General features: G+C 37.8%; 1 protein-coding gene across 8 annotated transcripts in view; it reads right to left on the reverse strand.

Moving 5' to 3' along the window:
• Window positions 1-19,007, reverse strand: part of PCDH7 (protocadherin 7) — a 433,237-nt gene that overhangs the window by 348,418 nt on the left and 65,812 nt on the right. Inside the window, exon 2 of one of the 8 annotated variants that reach the window (XM_070398284.1) lies at window positions 9,303-12,343. The exons of the other annotated variants lie outside the window; for them this stretch is intronic. Within the exon in view, the coding sequence (XP_070254385.1) occupies window positions 12,266-12,343 (78 nt within the window). The 3' untranslated portion in view covers window positions 9,303-12,265. Of the gene's footprint in view, window positions 1-9,302; window positions 12,344-19,007 lie in introns of those variants that run through there. 8 annotated transcript variants of the gene reach the window in all.

Below are 19,007 nucleotides of genomic sequence, written 5' to 3' on the forward strand. Positions count from 1 at the left end.
TAGCACTGACAACTTGGTAATCAGGAGAAGTTTAATAAAGTAATAATCAAGGAAGGTGGGATTCACTCATGTAGAATTAGAAGCACTGAGAATTTCTGGAGGAGATAACAATATGGGTAAAGATACACTGGTGGGAAAGTGTGAAACAGGTCAAGTGACTCGAAAGTAACCAGGCTTAGCTGGAGCATAGAGTTCATGAAAAGGAAGAATGGGAAGTAAAACTTGGGACAGTGAAATTAGAGTCAGAGGAATATGATTTTAATTAAGGAATTCGACATTCATTTATTAGAAATAAACAAGCATCAGACGTTCCTGAGCATGGCCTAAGCAGAAGCAGGTTGTTCTGTCCTGCCGAGACTTTTGAGCAGCAGTTATGGAATGCTTAGCCCTCAATATAATACCTAAATCCATTTTATATAATTCATACACAATCTTTAATAGCAGTTCAACTGTGCTCTCCATGCTTAACCATGATCTATTTTATTTCATAATCTTGATAAGTTACCAGCAGCACATCAAGAGAGACAAAGTTATTTTTAAAAAATAAACATCTACACTAATAAAAGAGAAACATGGTAATTAGCGTACGACCGCTACCCTTCTCATTGGCTAATCATTGAGTATATGCAAATTAACTGTCAGCCAAGATGGCGGCCGGCAGCCAGGCAGCTGGAAGTGAACATGAGGCTTGCTTGCTGCGGACTCCAAAGTTCCCCGCCTCACTTTCCAGCCTCTCAGTTGCAACTCTAAGAAACTATGTACTATGTTGCAAATAAGAAGATAAACAAAACACCAGAAACCAGCTTTCATTCAGCCGGGCTTTAGCAACATTGTATCGATGTTTTCAGCGGCGAGGCCTCAGAGCTAAAGCTGGCCCAGAATAAAAAAAAAAAAAGAAAACAAGGAGCGGTTGGAAGCTTCAGTCACTCGCTTCCGGAAAACAGCCCTCAGCCCCTCATCCAGGCTGGCCAGGCACCCCAGTGGGGACCCCCACCCTGATACAGGACACCCTTCAGGGCAAACCAGCCAGCCCCTACCTGTGCACCAGGCCTCTATCCTATATAGTAAAAGGGTAATATGCCTCCCAGCACCAGGATCAGCGGAGCAGCGAGGCTCCGGGCACCGGGATCAGCGTGACAGGGGGCAGCGCCCAAACCCCCTGATCACCCTGTGGCTCTGTGTGTGACAGGGGGTGGGGCCACACCCTCCCTATCCGCCCTGCTCTGTTCATGACAGGGGAAGGCACCCCAACCCCCTGATTGCCCTGCTCTGTGCCTGATAGGGGGGAGCTCCCCAATCCCCTGATTGACCCTGCTCTGTGTGTGACAGGGTACGGAGCCCCAAACCCCCTCCACGGGCCTTGCCCTGTGTGTGACAGGGTAGAGCCATAACCTCCCCATTGGCCCTGCCCTGAGTGTGACAGGGTGCAGCGCCCCAACCCTCTGATCCACCCTGCTCTGTGTGTGACAGGGGGTGGCGCCCCAACTCCCCTATCGGCCCTACTCTGTGAGTGACAGGGGGGAGCTCCTCAACCCCCTGATCGACCCTGCTCTGTGTGTGACAGGGTACGGAGCCCCAACCCCCCTAATGGGCCCTGCTCTGTGTGTGACAGGGGGCAGCGCCCCAACCCCCTGATCAGCCCTGCTCTGTGCATAACAGGGGGTGGCGCCACAACCTCCTCATTGACCCTGCCTTGAGTGTGACAGGGAGCGGTGCCCCAACCCCCCAATCAGCCCTACCCTGAGCGTGACTGAGGGTGGCATCGCAACCTCCCTATCCGCCCTGCTCTGTGCATGACGGGGCGGCGCCCCAACTCCCCAATTGGCCCTGCTCTGAGCCTGACCAGGGGCTGCACTTAGGGATTGGGCCTGCCCTCTGCCACCTGGGAGCAGGCCTAAGCCAGCAGGTCGTTATCTCCCGAGGGGTCCCAGACTGCGAGAGGGCACAGGCTGGGCTTGGGGACCCCCCTCCCCCTGCCCCCCGAGTGCACAAATTTTTGTGCACCGGGCCTCTAGTATTTTATAATCCAATATTGCTAAATGGCACAGTAAGTGGAATCATCAGGGCATATCAATTTCAAATTCATCTAAACAGTAAGTAATAGTAACTACTGAAGGACAATGCTAGGCTTTACAACCACCTACATGAAAAGTAGTCAAACTAAAGATCCAACTAGCCTGGCCACAGTGGCTCAGTGATAGAGCATTGGCCTATGAACCAGGAGGTCATGGTTCGATTCCTAGACAGGGCACATGCCTAGGTTGTGGGCTCGATCCCCCCAATCATGCAGGAGGTAGCTGATCAATGATTCTCTTTCAACATTGATGTTTCTAACTCTCTCTCTTCTCTCTAAAATTAATAAAGATATATTTTAAAATTTTAAAAAATAAAAGATCCAACTATAACATATCTTTTAAATTAGTTAATAGGAAAAAATTGCTGCAAAATATTTGTAGAAAACTAAAGTAAAACATTCCCGAACCTCATAGTTAAAACTGAATGGCAACACAAACGATGTAGGGATTGCCAAAAGGGGGAGGTCACCATGTGAAAGGTACTTCCCACAGCCACAACAGCCAGACACCTTTCACTACCATAATTACAAATATTCAAAAAAAATGGCAGTGAAGGTGATAATATGAGCTTACCTAATTACCAAGCTGAAGTCTACTAGAAAGTAAATAAACCTCTTACATAGTTCTCGGTGTTTGTTCTAATGAATAGTTTCTAAATTCAAAGGAATACTCATGAAAACAGCTCAAAGTATGCATTGACAATGGATCATTTTTTATGATGTTTTCATTTATAAATGCTATCTTGTTTTATAAGCATGTCTGTATTTTCTAAGTAATTCCAAAAATACCCTTTCAAAGACATACTAACCAGAAAGCCTACTTATAAAGCTTGTGCAGTCTATCTAGCCCAATAAACGGTTCTAACATCAAGTTGAGATGCCTGTAAAGCTTTAAGGAAAGCAGGATTTAAAATCAGACACACCTGCAGTACAATCCCTACCTCACTCACGACTAGTGTGAGACCTTTGGAAAACACATTTGTCTGTTTTTAATAGCGGATAGCACTTAGAGACACCTGCTACATGGCAGGCACCATTCTTTATTGCGTTCCCACTGCTTCTGAAACACAGGTCAGCTAGTGACTGTCTAGGTGACCTGTGTCACATTTCTTACTCTTTCTTTAATAATGGATGTTATTTATACTTGCTCCATTGTGCTAGGCATTTTCTGTAGGTGGTATATATTAATCTATATTAACTTATTGTGTGATCACATATTAATTCATCCACTTTCTTAATAATGGCATGAGACTATTATCTTCACTTAAATACATGAGAAGTTAAGTAACTTTCCCAAAGTCTCAAAGATTAGCCCATAATCATTACTTTAAACACTTCAACTTTTAATTTATGAATTATATGTATCTTCAACTCATGTATTTTCACAGACAATCCAAATGAGGACTAATACAGTCATTCAAATACTTGGTAAATGTATTTAAATGGAAAGATCACTCTCAGATTAGATTACTATCGGGCAACTACTAAATCAAAAATGTAATTGCCACCTTCTGATCGCCTAAAGATATAATACCACCAAACTAAAAAGAAAGCTTAGGTGTCACACAACTTTGTGTTCGTCCTGGCAGAAATGTTTACTGAATTATTTTTTATCACAAATTCAAATTTATACTTATTTTAGAAAATATTACTTCCAATTGATTACATACTATTAATGAAAAATTTATAGTTTTTACATACTTGCTACTCCACTTGCCAAAAAATGTCTACTAAATTAAAAGGGAGCAATTTGAATTGATGTGTTAGGCCAGGGAAAAGTCAAGAGGAAAAAAAAAAAAAAAACTTAAACAGTTTTCTCTTTGTAAGATTTTGCATAACAGTGACTTTAGATTTCCACAAATACTCGGCTCTGTGTACAATAAAATATCTGTGAGCAACATAATAACCAGTTATGTTCCAAATGGCATCCATACATTAACAGCCAAAAGAGGCTACAGAGCAATGTTTGAAAGAAAAAAAGAGCCCTCTGGACCTACTGTAGTATTCAAACTCGAAGGAAACGAATAGCCTAATTACAGAGCCGACAGATTTCAGAGACTGGGAAAGAAAGCTTCACAAAATCTAGGGAAATTAGCCAGATCCTTAAAATATTTTATTTCTTTGCATGGCCTGAATTGTCAGCTGTGCAAAAGGAAGAGAAAAACACCTCCAGAAGGTGTGCTGTGTTTTGTAGCCCAACAGCCATGAACTACTGGGGCCATGCATCCTTTATGCTGCTGTGAAAGGCAGGGGCAATCTGCAGCAGATGACTGTCCGGCTCAGTAGAAATGTCCATTTCATATAATAAAGATGAACCCACCATCTGAACATGTGCTCACTGGGGAGGGACACAGGGATGAGGGACCCCTTTCATGGCATGCACTTGATACATTATTTCTAAGATGCATAGTTCTTTTCCTCAGGCCTGTCCAAGGCAGAGTCCCATTGTGGCTTTCCAAAATGCAGTCCTTTGTAAGTCATTTCAATGGCCCTAAATAGAACCCTATGAATCACATTATATAGTCAAAAATATGATCGTCCTAATACATGTCTTTCATGTTTTCTCTCAAAATCCTGTGCTTCTGTTTTATCTAAGTGAATCCTTTAGTCATTTATTTGTAGTCACTTGGAATTAAAATGTAATTAATTTAACATAATAGGACATAGAGCTATTTGATATTCTTTTAATTGTTGGAAGTAATTCCTACCATAAAAATGCCTTTTTCAAGAAAATCTGTTCTGAATTCAATAAAAAGCATATACATGATCTCTTACTTTATCTTTAGTGTTGAAAGTATTACATATACTTTCATATATGATCTCTTACTTTAACATGGAGAATTATTTTTAATTCTGGTGGCATGTGACACAACCATCAACAATTCTGAAGCTTTTTTTTTCCCATTGTCTCCATTAGACCCATTGGGAGTACAGTGGCTTAGGTCACAACAAGAAACATCATGCTAATTGAACTGCTAATTAACCGGTGTAAGGAACAGACTGCATGAAATAGATTGCTGTATTACTTTGTGTTAACTTCTGCGTCATTTCAGCTTGGTAACCACTAATTTAGAATCCTCTAATCATGCACTTTAATCCAAATGTTAATCTCAGATGATAAGAGCACATGATTACCGAGGAGCTCTGGTGCAAGATAAGTATTGCTTTTCTTCTGAGGATTAAAAATGGGTTACTGAAAGATAGAAAGACCCTGTACTTACAGAATTCTTAGTATTCATTTGAATACAACTTCCCTTAAGGTAGAACTCATTGGAAGTCATCCTCATAAACATTTTCACAAACTTTTCTATCTAAAAAGAATCAAGGCATTTATATGTCTACTTATCAAAGGATTTTTATTAAAAGGCTCATGTGATAAATTATTTTCTTAATATCACCAGTGTCTTCCTTTAAAAAAAAAAAATATGTTTTTATTGATTGCAGGGAGAGGGAAAGAAAGACAGAAACATCAATGATGAGAGAGTATCACTGATTGGCTGCCTCCTGCACGCCCTACACTAGGGATCAAGCCTGCAACTCAGGCATGTGCCCTGACCGGGAATTGAACTGCGACCTCCTGGTTCATAGGTTGATGCTCAACCACTGAGCCACGCCGGCTGAGCACCAGTGTCTTTCTTAACACAATTTATTTTTCAGTTACAATCAACTTTCAATTTTGCTTAAAAAACATGGCAGGCTTTTATATAATAAATATGCAGGGGGATTAAACAGTCAACCAGTAGACTTGAATTGCAGCAGAAAGTTAGAATTCACGTGAAATGTATTACCAGGAGGCAGCTGGTTTCTGATCTCTCTAAAATGCACATACCACATGTCTGCTTCTTTCCTGAGTCTGACACATAGGGGAGAAAAAAAATCCTTGCTGACCCGCCTTTCACAGCTGGACACAGAGAGAAGAGGAAAGATGAGAGACCCAGGTTCCCCTCAGCTGCCACTGACACAGAATCCTCCCTGACACAACTGGGCAGCGGCAATTAGGAAACAGGCTGAGCTGTGCCTCATCTCAGAACTCCAATCTCTTCACATAGGAAATGTTCATGTTCCCCTAACATCCAAACACACAGATGAGGAAGATATTCACTTTTAATCACATGCATTTAACTCTTCATCAGAAATCCACAAAAAGCAGCATAAGATAGTTATTCAGGTGGTATTTACATCTATAAGATAGAAAGTAGCTAGGTCTTTCATAAAAAATGTAAAAATTATTGAAACTTTATGACCTCATAAAAACCTGGAGTTGGCTTTGCTTCTTTTCAAATGCTCAGTCACTAATCTGTGATGCGAAGTGACGATATAATTGTCTCATGTTTTCACGAGCAATGCTATGTATTCCCAAGCACACAGAGCCATTTCTAAGGCCTACATTTCCACACTAACAATTATTATTCAATATATCCCATCCAAAAAAGTAAGTTTCAGGAGGCAAAACTGTGCATTTTGAATGGTTCTCTGTTTCGTCCTCTCAAATACACTTAACTAAAAAATTCCTATGTTTAAAATAAAAGCCACTTTATTTCTAGACATTAAATGTTATCCAGTTAAATTCATCAGATATTTTATATTTCATACATTTAAATTGTCATCTAATAATTGCAGCATATTTTCTGCTTAATGAAAATAGAGCCCTCGTCATATATAATAAATATGTATTAAATATTTGCAAGAACAAAACTTATTTGTGGATTATTAGAATAATCAGCTTTATCTTTAGTATTATGATAATTGGACAAGTAATTATTCTTACATTGCACAATTTTTAAACTACTAATAGTGGGAGAAAATTGTATTCCTATATGATTGTGGATACAGTGATCTTCAAAACCTGTTCTTTGACATTTTAGAAATTTTCATCATTGAATTGTGACAAAGTTTTGATTTCCACTCTCACAGTTCCCTTTCCCTCATCTATACCTGAAAAAATTACAGCTCTCAGAGCTCCCAGGTTTGAATTGGAGCAGACCAGAAACTGATGACTTTCTCCAGAGAAGCTGTACCTGCACAATTTGCTGAGTTTCATGCCATAGTATATGCAGAATATTGAGGGCATAGTGTTACCTCTTCTGTGAGGTGCCTTTTATTTCACTTTTGACAGTGATATTCAGCTTATTTTGGCCCGTGAGCATCTCAGTCAGCAACCACTGCACTCTGCTCATATGTCAATTATATAAGCAACAATAAGAAAATTAGTAAGCGCCAGCATTTGCCAAGTTCTTGTTATGTCATGCACACGCTGCCTGGATGAACCTCGTTTAATAATCACAACTAATTTATAAACTATAGTTGTTATTAACATCATATTACAAATGACAAAGGGAAGCAGAGAGATGTAATTTGTCCAAAGGTCACTCAATTTGTAAGGGTAAGCCAGGCAGTCTGGATTCCAGACAGGGTACTCTTAACCACTGTGACACCCTGTCATTTAGCACATGGCATTGGAATAATTACCCTGCATGGCTGGAATTCCCATTTGATTGTAAGCTCTCTCTGCTCAAAGACTGCAGTTGCCATTTTCCTCAGTCCACCCCGATTCCAGCAGCAGTCTTAATTTTTTTTTTTTTTAACTGATGCAGCCCAGCCAGCATGGCTCAGTGGTTGAGTGTCGAGCTATGAACCAGGAGGTCACAGTTCAATTCTCGGTCAGGGCACATGCCCAGATTATGGGCTTGATCCCCAGTGTGGGGCATGCAGGAGGCAAACAATCAATGATTCTTTCTCATCATTGACGTTTCTATCTTTCCCTCTCCCTTCCTCTCTGAAATCAATAAAAATATATTTACCAAAAAAAATGATGCAAATAGTACATATGTATAGTAACATATTTTCAGTAAGTTAGGAAAGAATTTCTCTTATCCAATGTATAGTTTAAAAGAGACCTTCTGTCACAGACTCCAACACTGCACCAGAACATCAGAATACCTCTCTCATCTAGTTCGTGCTGAATCTGTCTCGCTCAGGCTCATAGATGTGTGATGTAAGGAAATGCAAAATTTATCTCTGCACCCCCAAATAGTTTCAGAACCTAACTTGCACCCCTGTCCTATAATAGGGTTCAAAATGACAGTTCTATGGCTCACCTGTTGAGTGCAGCCTCTGAAACCAGAGTGGTGGGACTCAGAGCCCAGCTCTACCTCCTGCTAGCTCTGGAGCTTTGCAAATTTACCTAAACTCTGTGTCTCATTTTCCTCATCTGTAAATTGAGTGGTTGTCATGACAATAATAGTATCAGTCTCATGAGGTTGATATAACTATTAAATAAATCAACCCTTTGTCCAGCACATCCACACTGTAAATGCTACCCTCCCGTTAGTCACTTAGTAGCCCTCTTGGTTATGAGAGAGAGAGAGAGAGAGAGAGAGAGAGAGAGAGAGAGAGAGAGAAATATGCCACCCTTATATAACTTTTATTATAGTATATTATTACACTTGTTTTATTTTATTATCAATGTTAATATCGTGTGTCTAATTTATAAATTAAATTTTGTCACAAGTATGTATGTGAGAGGAAAAGCTGAATATATATAAAATACCTTATATATAAAATACACATATATAATACTACATATATACATATATATACCATATATACATATATAATACCATATATATACATTACATATATGTATATGTAAATTTGGTACTATCCATACCATCCACAGGGTCTCAGGAGTCCACCACTAATGATCTTGGAACTTATCCCCCGCAAATAAGGGGGGGACCTACTTGAGGCAAGTCCAGTCTTCATTTTTTTTTAAACGTACAGAGGCAAGGGCAGGAGTCTTATTTAGAGATAGTTGGCATGGGAAAAGCTTGGTAGGTGAAAGTCTGCAATTCTCCCATTTAAATTTCTAATCTTGTAAAGTAAATTAATATAATGACAAAATTGAAATTTAGGATCTAAATCGATTCCATAAATGGCCAGAAGTTCACCTAAATGAAAAAAAAAAAATGGTTGGTGTGACCAATGACCTAAATAAGGATCCCTGACGATCACCTATGCCACCTCTGTGACTTAGAAAGTGACACTATTTTGCAAGTCAGAATGTTGCAAGGATAAAAAAAAATCTACTTAACATATATGCTTTCATTTTGCTTCCTGCTGTTTCTCTAACCTTTCCCAGCTGGAGTAGTTGCAGGAAACTAAAATAAAAGTACTGTTTTTCTGTGTGAAGCACTTTGCTACTAAACATTAATCATGAAATTGTAATAGTCGCAAGACTCCTCTGCCTGTTGCTTCTTCTAAGAAGAGAATTACTATTAGATGAAAGAGCCCACAGCAATAAACCAGGGGCTAGAGTTTCCTCCTCTGAACACTACCAGGGTGATCCAAGTCCAGAAATGCCTTTGAAGTCACAGAGACCTTCATGTGCTGATCAATCCTTGGGGGGTAAAGAGCAAGAAAAACTGGTTCTCGCATGCACTTTAATACTCTGCCAGGGATGCATTCAACACCATGCAGAACAAAAAGGTTTCTTTAGTAACAAATTGGAGCGTTTTATACAGAGGGGCTCCTTAGCTCAATTAACTAAGAGGGGCCTATTGATCCCAGAACACGATTATTGATACCTCAATACATATCCCATTAAGTCAAACCAAGAATGGAATAGTAACAACTGTATATATCTATGTTCCCCTGGTCTTAGGGCATGCATTGAGATTTTGGGTCTATTTCAATCAAAAACAATGTGGAATTTTCTTAATACAGATGACCAGTATTGATTATTAACATAACCAGTATTGAAAATCACATTGCAATATTTCAAAGTTGTCAAAATCTTAGAAGTTAAGAATTTAAATGACCTTAAAATTGATAGTGCAGTTCAAACCTATCACTTATGAATGAGGAAGAAGAACACCTGGGAACACAGGTATCTTTGGGCCTTGCTGTTTAGAGGCAGAACAAAGTTACCATCCAGGCTCCTGGCACAGTGGGCTGGGAGAGGTCAATGGGGGTATAAGGAGACATATGTAATACTTTCAGTAGTAAAGAATAACAATAAAAAAAGATTCCTGGCACAGTTCAGGGTGCTTTTCTCCACACACTCTCGCAATTCTCTGTTCGACCTTTTCTTTCCTTTTTTTCTTTTGTTGTTAATCCTCACCTGATGATATTTTCCCACTGATTTTTTTTTTTTTTTTTTTTTTTTAGAGAGAGTGGAAAGGAGGAGGAGAGGCACAGATAGAGGAACATTGATGTGAGAGAACCGAGGTACTGGAATCAAACCTGGGACCCTGAACTCTGGCCCACGGTCTGTCCATTGAGCCAAAACTGCTAGGGCTGCCCAACCTTCTCTCTTTATCTTAAGTGGCTAAACGCTTCACTCTCAAATTGTACAAATGTGTGGAGAATGTATTCTAAAACCCAGCAACATGAACATATTTTATGTCCCATTGTTTTAAGATACTCTTAAAATACAAAATATAGGCACTTTATAAAGTAGGTTCTTTTATTAGTATTTTCATCACAGAAAAAAAATATTCAATACAATAGAATTATACAGTTTGTAGACTTATAATTGATTATACTAGCATAAATAAAGACAAAAATCCCTGTAATAATGTAGAGTACCAACTTCAGCTGATTGTCACATAGAAAGGAGAGGTAAAAATTTCAACTATAAAGTTAACCAGCAAGATAAAGAGAAATGAATACAAATACCAAAGAACAGTAGTTTCAAGATTATTATGGCACATGCTGACTACAAAAAAATATATCAATTTGTGTTAAATATTCACTGTCTTATCTAGATTAATTTATGATTATTTATATAATTTAAGTTGAAGAAAAGTTTTTTTAAAAATACATGTAACTTATTGGTAGATTAAAAAGTTATAGTTAGCACACGAATATTTCGCAAATCTCTTCCATAAGCTCATCCATGATTCACATCCTTGTCACTGAGTGAAGTAGCCTGAAGAAGCATAAAAGAACTCTCCAACTGGCTTCAAACTGATTTCGCAGGAGCCTACCCTCATTATTTACAGACATTGGCACCATCTCCATTTAAACAGCTCAATTGCCATAAATATTCTATTTAATTGGAGAGTCTTTGCAGTAGTCATCCTATTTTAGCATTGCTTCCGTTGTGAATAATAATCTTTAATAATGATCATAATACATATGAATGGCTTAAGACAGTTTACCTCTTTACATTCTAGGTAACAGCCCAAAGTGCAAATGCCAATCATTACATTTTACAGCCTTTCACTTACACACATGCATATACACACACACACACACATACACTCACATCCATACAAAAGTTAAGACTTTACATTTATAGTGTCTTCCACTGAGACAAAAATAATAATAATGCAAAGAGGTACTTCCTGCATGCAATTCATCCTTAATAAAGTAAAAATGCCCTCTTTTGCATATATAAATGCATAGGACCACACATTTAAAGGCCAGTTTCCTATTCACAAAATGGCCATACATTCCTTGAATATTTATGGGGTTTACCCTAAATTCCAATCAGCAATCGTGTAAAATGTCTGTGACATATATTGCCATCTATGCTTTTACACCATAAGAAATTATGTTTCAACAAGTATCACAATGACCTAAATTTTGTTTCTCTCATGTCCACGAGTTTCTCACATTCCCTGATTGATAGTAGTATCAGTCTAATCTTCTGAGAACTCAGTCCTGAGGTATACATTTCCATTTTCTTTGTTGATCTAGCACTGGCTCAGGTGATCTCTGCATAATGAATCCAATTAGTTCCAGCAAGGCAAATGCAATCATATCTATGCTAAATCTCCACGTTATTAACTATAAACACTAACAGGACACATGTCTCCGCTCTTTGCTGGAGTCCATTCAAGTGCAAACTGAAGAAAAAGGATTTCCTGTTCTTCTTTTCATACTCCTGAGTATGATGATATCTGACTTTGTTTCTCCACAGTTATTGATAAGATTAAAAAACTCTCTCACATCCCTCCTTTATTCCATATTGAAAGTTTGATATTTTTTTTCAGTTGTTTGCAAAGTATAGTTCGATTCTTTTTTTTTCCAGAGATTTTAATTTAAAGCCATTTTTTTCTTCTAAATCAGAGCTTCATTTTAATCAGCTAGTGGTCCTGTGCCATGGGATTCAATTTCTTTTTACAGAAGACAAATCCAGGTCTATTAGGATCCAACACACTGAGTTGGAACATTACATGTATTTCACTTACGAGCACATACATTCATTTTACACGATTCCTCAGTGTGGCCAGGGGGGTTCGTGGTCTGCACTGAATCCACCTATAAAAAATACAAAAATATATGTCTGCTTTACAGGGATGGGAGTAGGGTTTTGCTAGCCTCGTTCCAAAGCTTGGAAGCACATCTTTGCTAATAGTACTCTTCCCTTCGTTAGGGATATATTTGCAATGGCCATGACCTCTTTCAGAAGTCATAGAGACCTAACAGTTCTCCCTTCAATTAACAGCCCTGGGGATCTAAATCAATACTGCTGGCTTATCTCTTGGATACCTTCTCTGTAAATATCAAGAGATATTTTCATGGGGAAAAAAAAACACTGGATAAATTGTGTTTCTGGCTTCCAGCTTTTCAAGGCTGTGAAAAGTCACCAGAAGAGGGGTGCGGTGATGGGAGTGTCATTTGTTTTTGTTTATACTGGAAATACAAAAAAACGAAATAGTACTTTTGTTGTCATTGATTATACAATTTACAAATCCCTAAGATCACAGGGACCTGAGTCTGACCTGAATCTTCACTCCTGACAAAGCAGCTCTCTAGTCTCCAAATGCAATCAGTAGATAGCTCCCAATCTCTTTATAGAAATCTGAGCAGTTTACATGCTATCAACAAATGGCCTGTTGACCTCTGGTCAGGGTTGAATTACTCTACCTTCAAAGTCCTAACTGGTAAAGGGCAATGTTTTCCAACTTTTTATTGTTTGCACAACTAAAAGTGAAGCTAATCCTTCAAAATTTTTTGGTGCTAATGTCAGTTTTAAATCATAGTAAGTATGTATTTCTCTTAACATGAGCCTGTCCAATAGGCTAATTTCTACTCTCAGGGCCAGAAGTATAGAGAGTATTGTTTTCCAGTTTGGTGGTGCAATAGATGTTAGTAAAATGTTTAGTAAGTTGAAATATTGCCAACAGGATAATAAATCACTTCTGTAGAGTAAATATTCTATAATTAACTACCAAAGAAGTTATCTTTACTAACTAGAATCAGAAAAGAGAAATATTCCCCCTGATTTCCAATACAACAATGCATCCTCAGAAAACAAGAATCAGTGTTTAAAAAGAAGTAAAATGATTTCTTTCACTGAGTAATTGATCAATTCATTTTTGAAAGGAATCAATTCATTTGTAAAAAAAAAAAAAGTAATGTATAATTTTAAAGTTGTTTATACTCAAGAGCAGATAATGTTAAAAATTACTCTGACCACCAATTATTATTAGCTGTATACATTTAAGTGGCTTTAAAATATCTTAATTTTTTTCAATTAACTTTTATCTTTTCCTAGATATTAAAAACAAATATTTTTTCTTTCTCTAGCAGTTATAAATTCTAATATAACTTAGGATGTACTGGCCAATTACACAAGTAGCACACATTTACCAAGGCACCTATGATAAGTGAATCTTCTGATTTAAATTGAAAGCTTAAGATGAACAAAGTTTGTCTCATTTTACACAAACTATATCGCTGCATATTTCATTTCAAAACTGCTTATACACAGGTGAAAGCTAAATATTTGGAAGTTTCAGAAGTTTTTCTTTATTACCAAACCAACTATGATACAGCTATAATGCACACTGAGACTACGTTAGATCTTCCTGGTAGATACTCTTACTATAGGATATATTGCCATAGAATTTACCAAATATTTAACTATTTTTGTGAAGTTCTTCATTTAATCCTCACACCTTATACAAGGCTACAATGTGCTCCATGAGGGAAAACATCATGTACACTTTGTTTATTGCTTTAGTCTCAATTCTGGCACATAGTTAGCCCTCAATGAAAACTGGTTTAATGAATGAACACATATTTAGGAATAGCTAATTAAGGAAATCACATTACTTGTCATATCATAGTATCACTTGTACCTAATTTTAATATTTTGAAATCATGTGATTATCTTTGACTTTCTTTTTATTTGTCCTATGACAGATCAGAGAATAGACCTTTTTGAACTGCAGTCAATTTTACTAGCATTTTATTTGCCTACTTTTTTTTCTGTTTCTTAAATTTAAAATTTCATTAACCTCTTTTTTAATCCTTCCCATATCATAGTCATCTTCTTTTCTTAAAGAAATAATACTATGTAAAATTTTCTGCACAGTTTTTTGATAAATGAACAGATAAAATAATTTTTAAAAACATAGAAAATAAGAAGTGTCAAAGTGTTTCATTTTCTATTTTCAAGACCTGACATACTTTTCTCTTAAAAGCATCCCCAAGAAATAGAATGCATTTAAGTAATGAAGTCGTCATACTGCCACACAGCATAATAAATTCCTCTTATTAAAATGTTATTGCGGAACAGAACTAACTCTCATAAATTAACTACGTAAAAGCAGGCTTCACGTTTTTGTGGTTTGAAGCTTTGAGGCACTGAACAAATGGATTTGTGCACTAATGTTCACCTGTCACTAAAGCCAAGAAAAATGGATTTTTTCCTCAGCATTAAAGGTTAATACTGAGGAAAGTGCATACCTAGAGTCCATGGAGAACGACATAGGCATCACCATCGTGAAACCTGCAATGGCTGCGGGTCAGGATAGAAATGGATGTTACCAGGATGTGTTTTTGTTTTGATTTGAATCCGCTAATTAAAATGGCCCTGGAAGCAATTTTCAGATCACTGCCACTGAGGAGGTAGGCTCCACTAAATCAAACAGAACCAATCTCTCAGTCAGGCCAATTCAACTGAAGTCCTATAGACACAGCTTTTGCCTCCGCCTTCCAACCTTTTCCTCAATGTGTTCTATCTCCTAGGCAACAAGTTACACACACACACACACACACACACACGACAAAAACAAGTTGTCCTGGAGCATTTTCTACCAGACCCTTTATGTATCTCCCTCAGTTTTTGTAACCATGCTAAAAGAAGAAATCTTATTTTCTTTAATCTGGCTATTTATTTATTTATTTATTTATCCATCCTTTAACTCAAACTAGACTCACTAACCTGATTCACCCACCCCCTTTTCCTTTGATTAATCGTTAAGCCCTCAAGACAATGAGGTTCTGGTGAGCAGTCAGTAATCTTAGAAACAGTCTTGGGTCTGTTGACGACAGGGACAGAGTTTTGGTCAAACTACAGATAACATCTAGGCCTCAGTTGTGTTTCAGCTCTAGAACAAACCATTGATCGCGTCCTGGTGAAAACAGATAAGACAATGCTGTGGCTGACATCAGGCTCAGATCCAATGATCAACTACCCCTACCCTAGTACCAACCAATCAGTAGACACTATGACCCTGACCATGACCTAACTTCCTTAGTCACCATGATTAATGGTTTTCCCCCTAGATAGCCCATCCCCTAGAAGACATCAGGTGCCATGTCTTTGTGAATGAGCTACCTGGGACTCTGGGCATGGCGCCATCTCCTTAATAAATACTTACTTTCTTGGCTGCAAACTCCTGTTCATGTCTTATTGAGCTCTGATGCGCACAGGCAAATGGACCCCTTTGGACTCGTAACATTTATTTCCTAACCGAAAAGACTGAAATAAGCTGGGAGTTTAATTAATAAAAACTATCAGTAAAATGTTAAATTTAATAATTTAATGAAAGCTATGTTCTTTTCCAGAGCTCCCTGGTCAATAATTGGTGACTAATGCTCGGAATAAGAAAGGCATTATGCAGAAAACAGGAATAGGATTCAGGTTTAGGTACAAAAATAATTGGACACTCACACATAAGAGTAGACATCCTCTTAATTATTCTGAAAAGAACTTTAAAACCATAAACAAGGGAATATATATTTTGAAAGGCACATGTCTCTATTTTTCTACTTATTTTTATTAGACATGCTTCAAAACTAAATCATGCACCTATGTAATTGGTGTAGATTAAGTACAAGTATCTGTTGAATGTGGTTGCATATAATTGGCAATCTGTAAAAAGATTCTATGAATATTCATTACTTTTTCCTTCACTGATATTCAAATCTAGGGAACAGTATAATGTATCAAATTAAAAGAAGACTATTCCACAACATAGAGAAACAAATTGATGTTAGTTTCCACAACCTAGAAACAGGAAATTGATACTCCTATATTAGAGCATAAATAAATATCATAGGAGTTGAACTGGGACAGAGCCTAACGATACTGAAGGTTTATCTGTTATCTGTTTTTGAATACTAATGGAAAATGAGACATAAACATAAGGTAAACATGGGATTTGTTGGGTGGAAGACTATGAGAAAGACAATTTGAAAGGATTCAGTCTTTTACATCTTTTTGATTTATAAAAATGATGTACCCTAAGCCATATATTATAATTATTAGTTATTGTCACACTCATATAGATGCTTATTAAAAGATTTCACTTAACTATCTAATTTAACATCACAGAATCCTTATGAAGTAGAAATTATAATTTTGTTCATTTTACATATGAAGGAATTGAAGCTCAGAGAGCTTGATCTTCTTATGTAAAATCACACAGACAAGAAGAGGTACAGTAAGGGTGTCAAACCAAGACTTTTGGCTCCAAATCTAATTTTTTTCCCTTACATTGTTTTCTCAAAATTCTTTTTTGTTTTTTAATTTGGCTTTGAATCTTTGAGAAATCATTGGCTAAGTTATAACTGCAACTGGTTTGAGGAATAATAAGCAAACTTATGCAAGTTTCCAAAACTATTATAAATGAATGTGTTAAGAAGCTCAGTTCCAGAAGCCTATTGTTGATCATATACAGCAGGGGTTCTCAACCTTCCTAATGCCGCGACCCTTTAATACAGTTCCTCATGTTGTGGTGGCCCCCAATTTCATTGTTACAAATTAAACATAATTAAAGCATAGTGATTAATCACAAAAACAATATGTAATTATATATGTGTTTTCCGATGGTCTTAGGCGACCCCTGTGAAAGGGTCGTTCGACCCCCAAAGGGGTTGCAATCCACAGGTTGAGAACCGCTGATATACAGGATTCTACCGTAATTATTTAAATTTATGAAAACATACCTCAAAGTTGTCTAAATTGCCAACAGAAAAATTAACAAATGAGTCAAATTCTATCCATTCAAAGAAAGGGAAGCTTATGCCCACTCACATGGGTGAGAGTGCACACATATACAAAAAGGCAGTTCATTTGCACTGTTTGAGCTACACTCTTAAGAAAAGAAGCCTTTGAGATTGTGAGTCAACCACTGAACTGGCCATGGAAGGAAAGGGGTTAGTTACATACTATGAACAAAATCCCTCATCACAGGCACTTTGCTGACTTCAAAATATAAATAAGATGGGCCCTCACAAAAGAATGCTTCAGGTTGGATAGCCAAGTAATCAATATTTATTGACTGACTGACTGCTATAATCATGGAATCTCAGAATCAGAAAGAACGCCAAAGGTCAGAGTCCAGTCATGTGAGTGGCATCTCGGGAGGCATGGGAGGACATACAGAGCAACCAGCACAGTGCTGGTTCTGAGGAAACCTTTATCTTTGGAAGAGATATACCAATATCCTATATAATAAAGAGGTAATATGCAAATGGTCATTACTCCATGACATGTAACAACCTATCAGCAGGAGGGCGGGGCAGCAAGCTACCTGAGGCAGAAAGGTACAGGAGGGAGGGGCAGTGGGCAGAGAGCCCAGTAATGTAGAAATATAACTTCAGGGGCAGCGAGCTATCTGTGGTAGAGAGCTATGAGCAGCAGTGAGCGGGGCGGCCAGCTGAGGCAAGCAGGCAGCAAGCTACTCACACACGGATTCATGCGCAAGGCCACTAGTATATATATATAAACAGATTACTAACCTTAGGGAGGAAAAGATAAGAGCCAAGTAGGTAAAACAATTCCAAAGAGTGAGAAGAGACTGTGATGAGGATAGTAGGAAGAGGGGTCATTGACTAATAGAACTTAAGCTGGGTCTTAAAAGATAAGTAAGCTTGAGATCTATGGACATGAGGGAAAACTGCATTCCCAGAAAAGTCAATTGTGAAGAAGCCATGAGATGAGGTCAGGAGGCTGTGAGTGGATTTCCCTGCCTAACCCAGAGATTTCCATAATCTCACTCAATTCCAGCATGAGCTACCTTCTCTCCTTAGCTCAAACCTACATATGAAAGGAGCCAATGTAATCATTAGAAAAACAACAAAACTGTCCTGAACATCTTAAATAAGAAACACACAGACAAATTAGGTAACCGACAAAGCCAGAGTATGCAATTAACACAACTATTTGTTAAAGCTAATGTAATTAAGCTGAGGATTCCTGCTCTAGAACAGCCTATCCTCATGTTAAATTTTGTATAAGTTAAAGCATAACTTTATTTTTTCATGATTTTATTTCAAATGAGTATTTTGAAGGAACATTCTTTCTAAATCAGGGAGGGATAGAAATCAACCCAATAGACTGCCATCAGTATATAAGTGAACACATTAGAATGGATCCAAGTTTTATAGTTCAATTACATTTGGCCAAAGTTGAACATTAGTGCATTTCCAGTCCTACAGCTCATAATAAAAATGTACAATGATGCAAACTTAAGCTATGATCATTATCCTCTTCAGACCATAAAATCAGCCACCTTTGGAAACAAAAAAGCTGTACCGGCTAGTATTCATGTGCCAAAGCAATAAGCTGCCCGAGAGAAACCGGGACTCGATGTTAATGAGAAGATGAAGTGAACAACAAACTCAGCTATTCTTAAATGCCACTGAAATTGCCATCGTGTGCCTGAAAAATTGAGTGCTACTTGGG

Source organism: Myotis yumanensis, unplaced genomic scaffold (assembly GCF_028538775.1).
Source record: "Myotis yumanensis isolate MYYU_CA2020_CCGP unplaced genomic scaffold, mMyoYum1.0.hap1 SCAF_1, whole genome shotgun sequence".
In the NCBI taxonomy this organism is placed as follows: Eukaryota; Metazoa; Chordata; class Mammalia; order Chiroptera; family Vespertilionidae; genus Myotis; species Myotis yumanensis.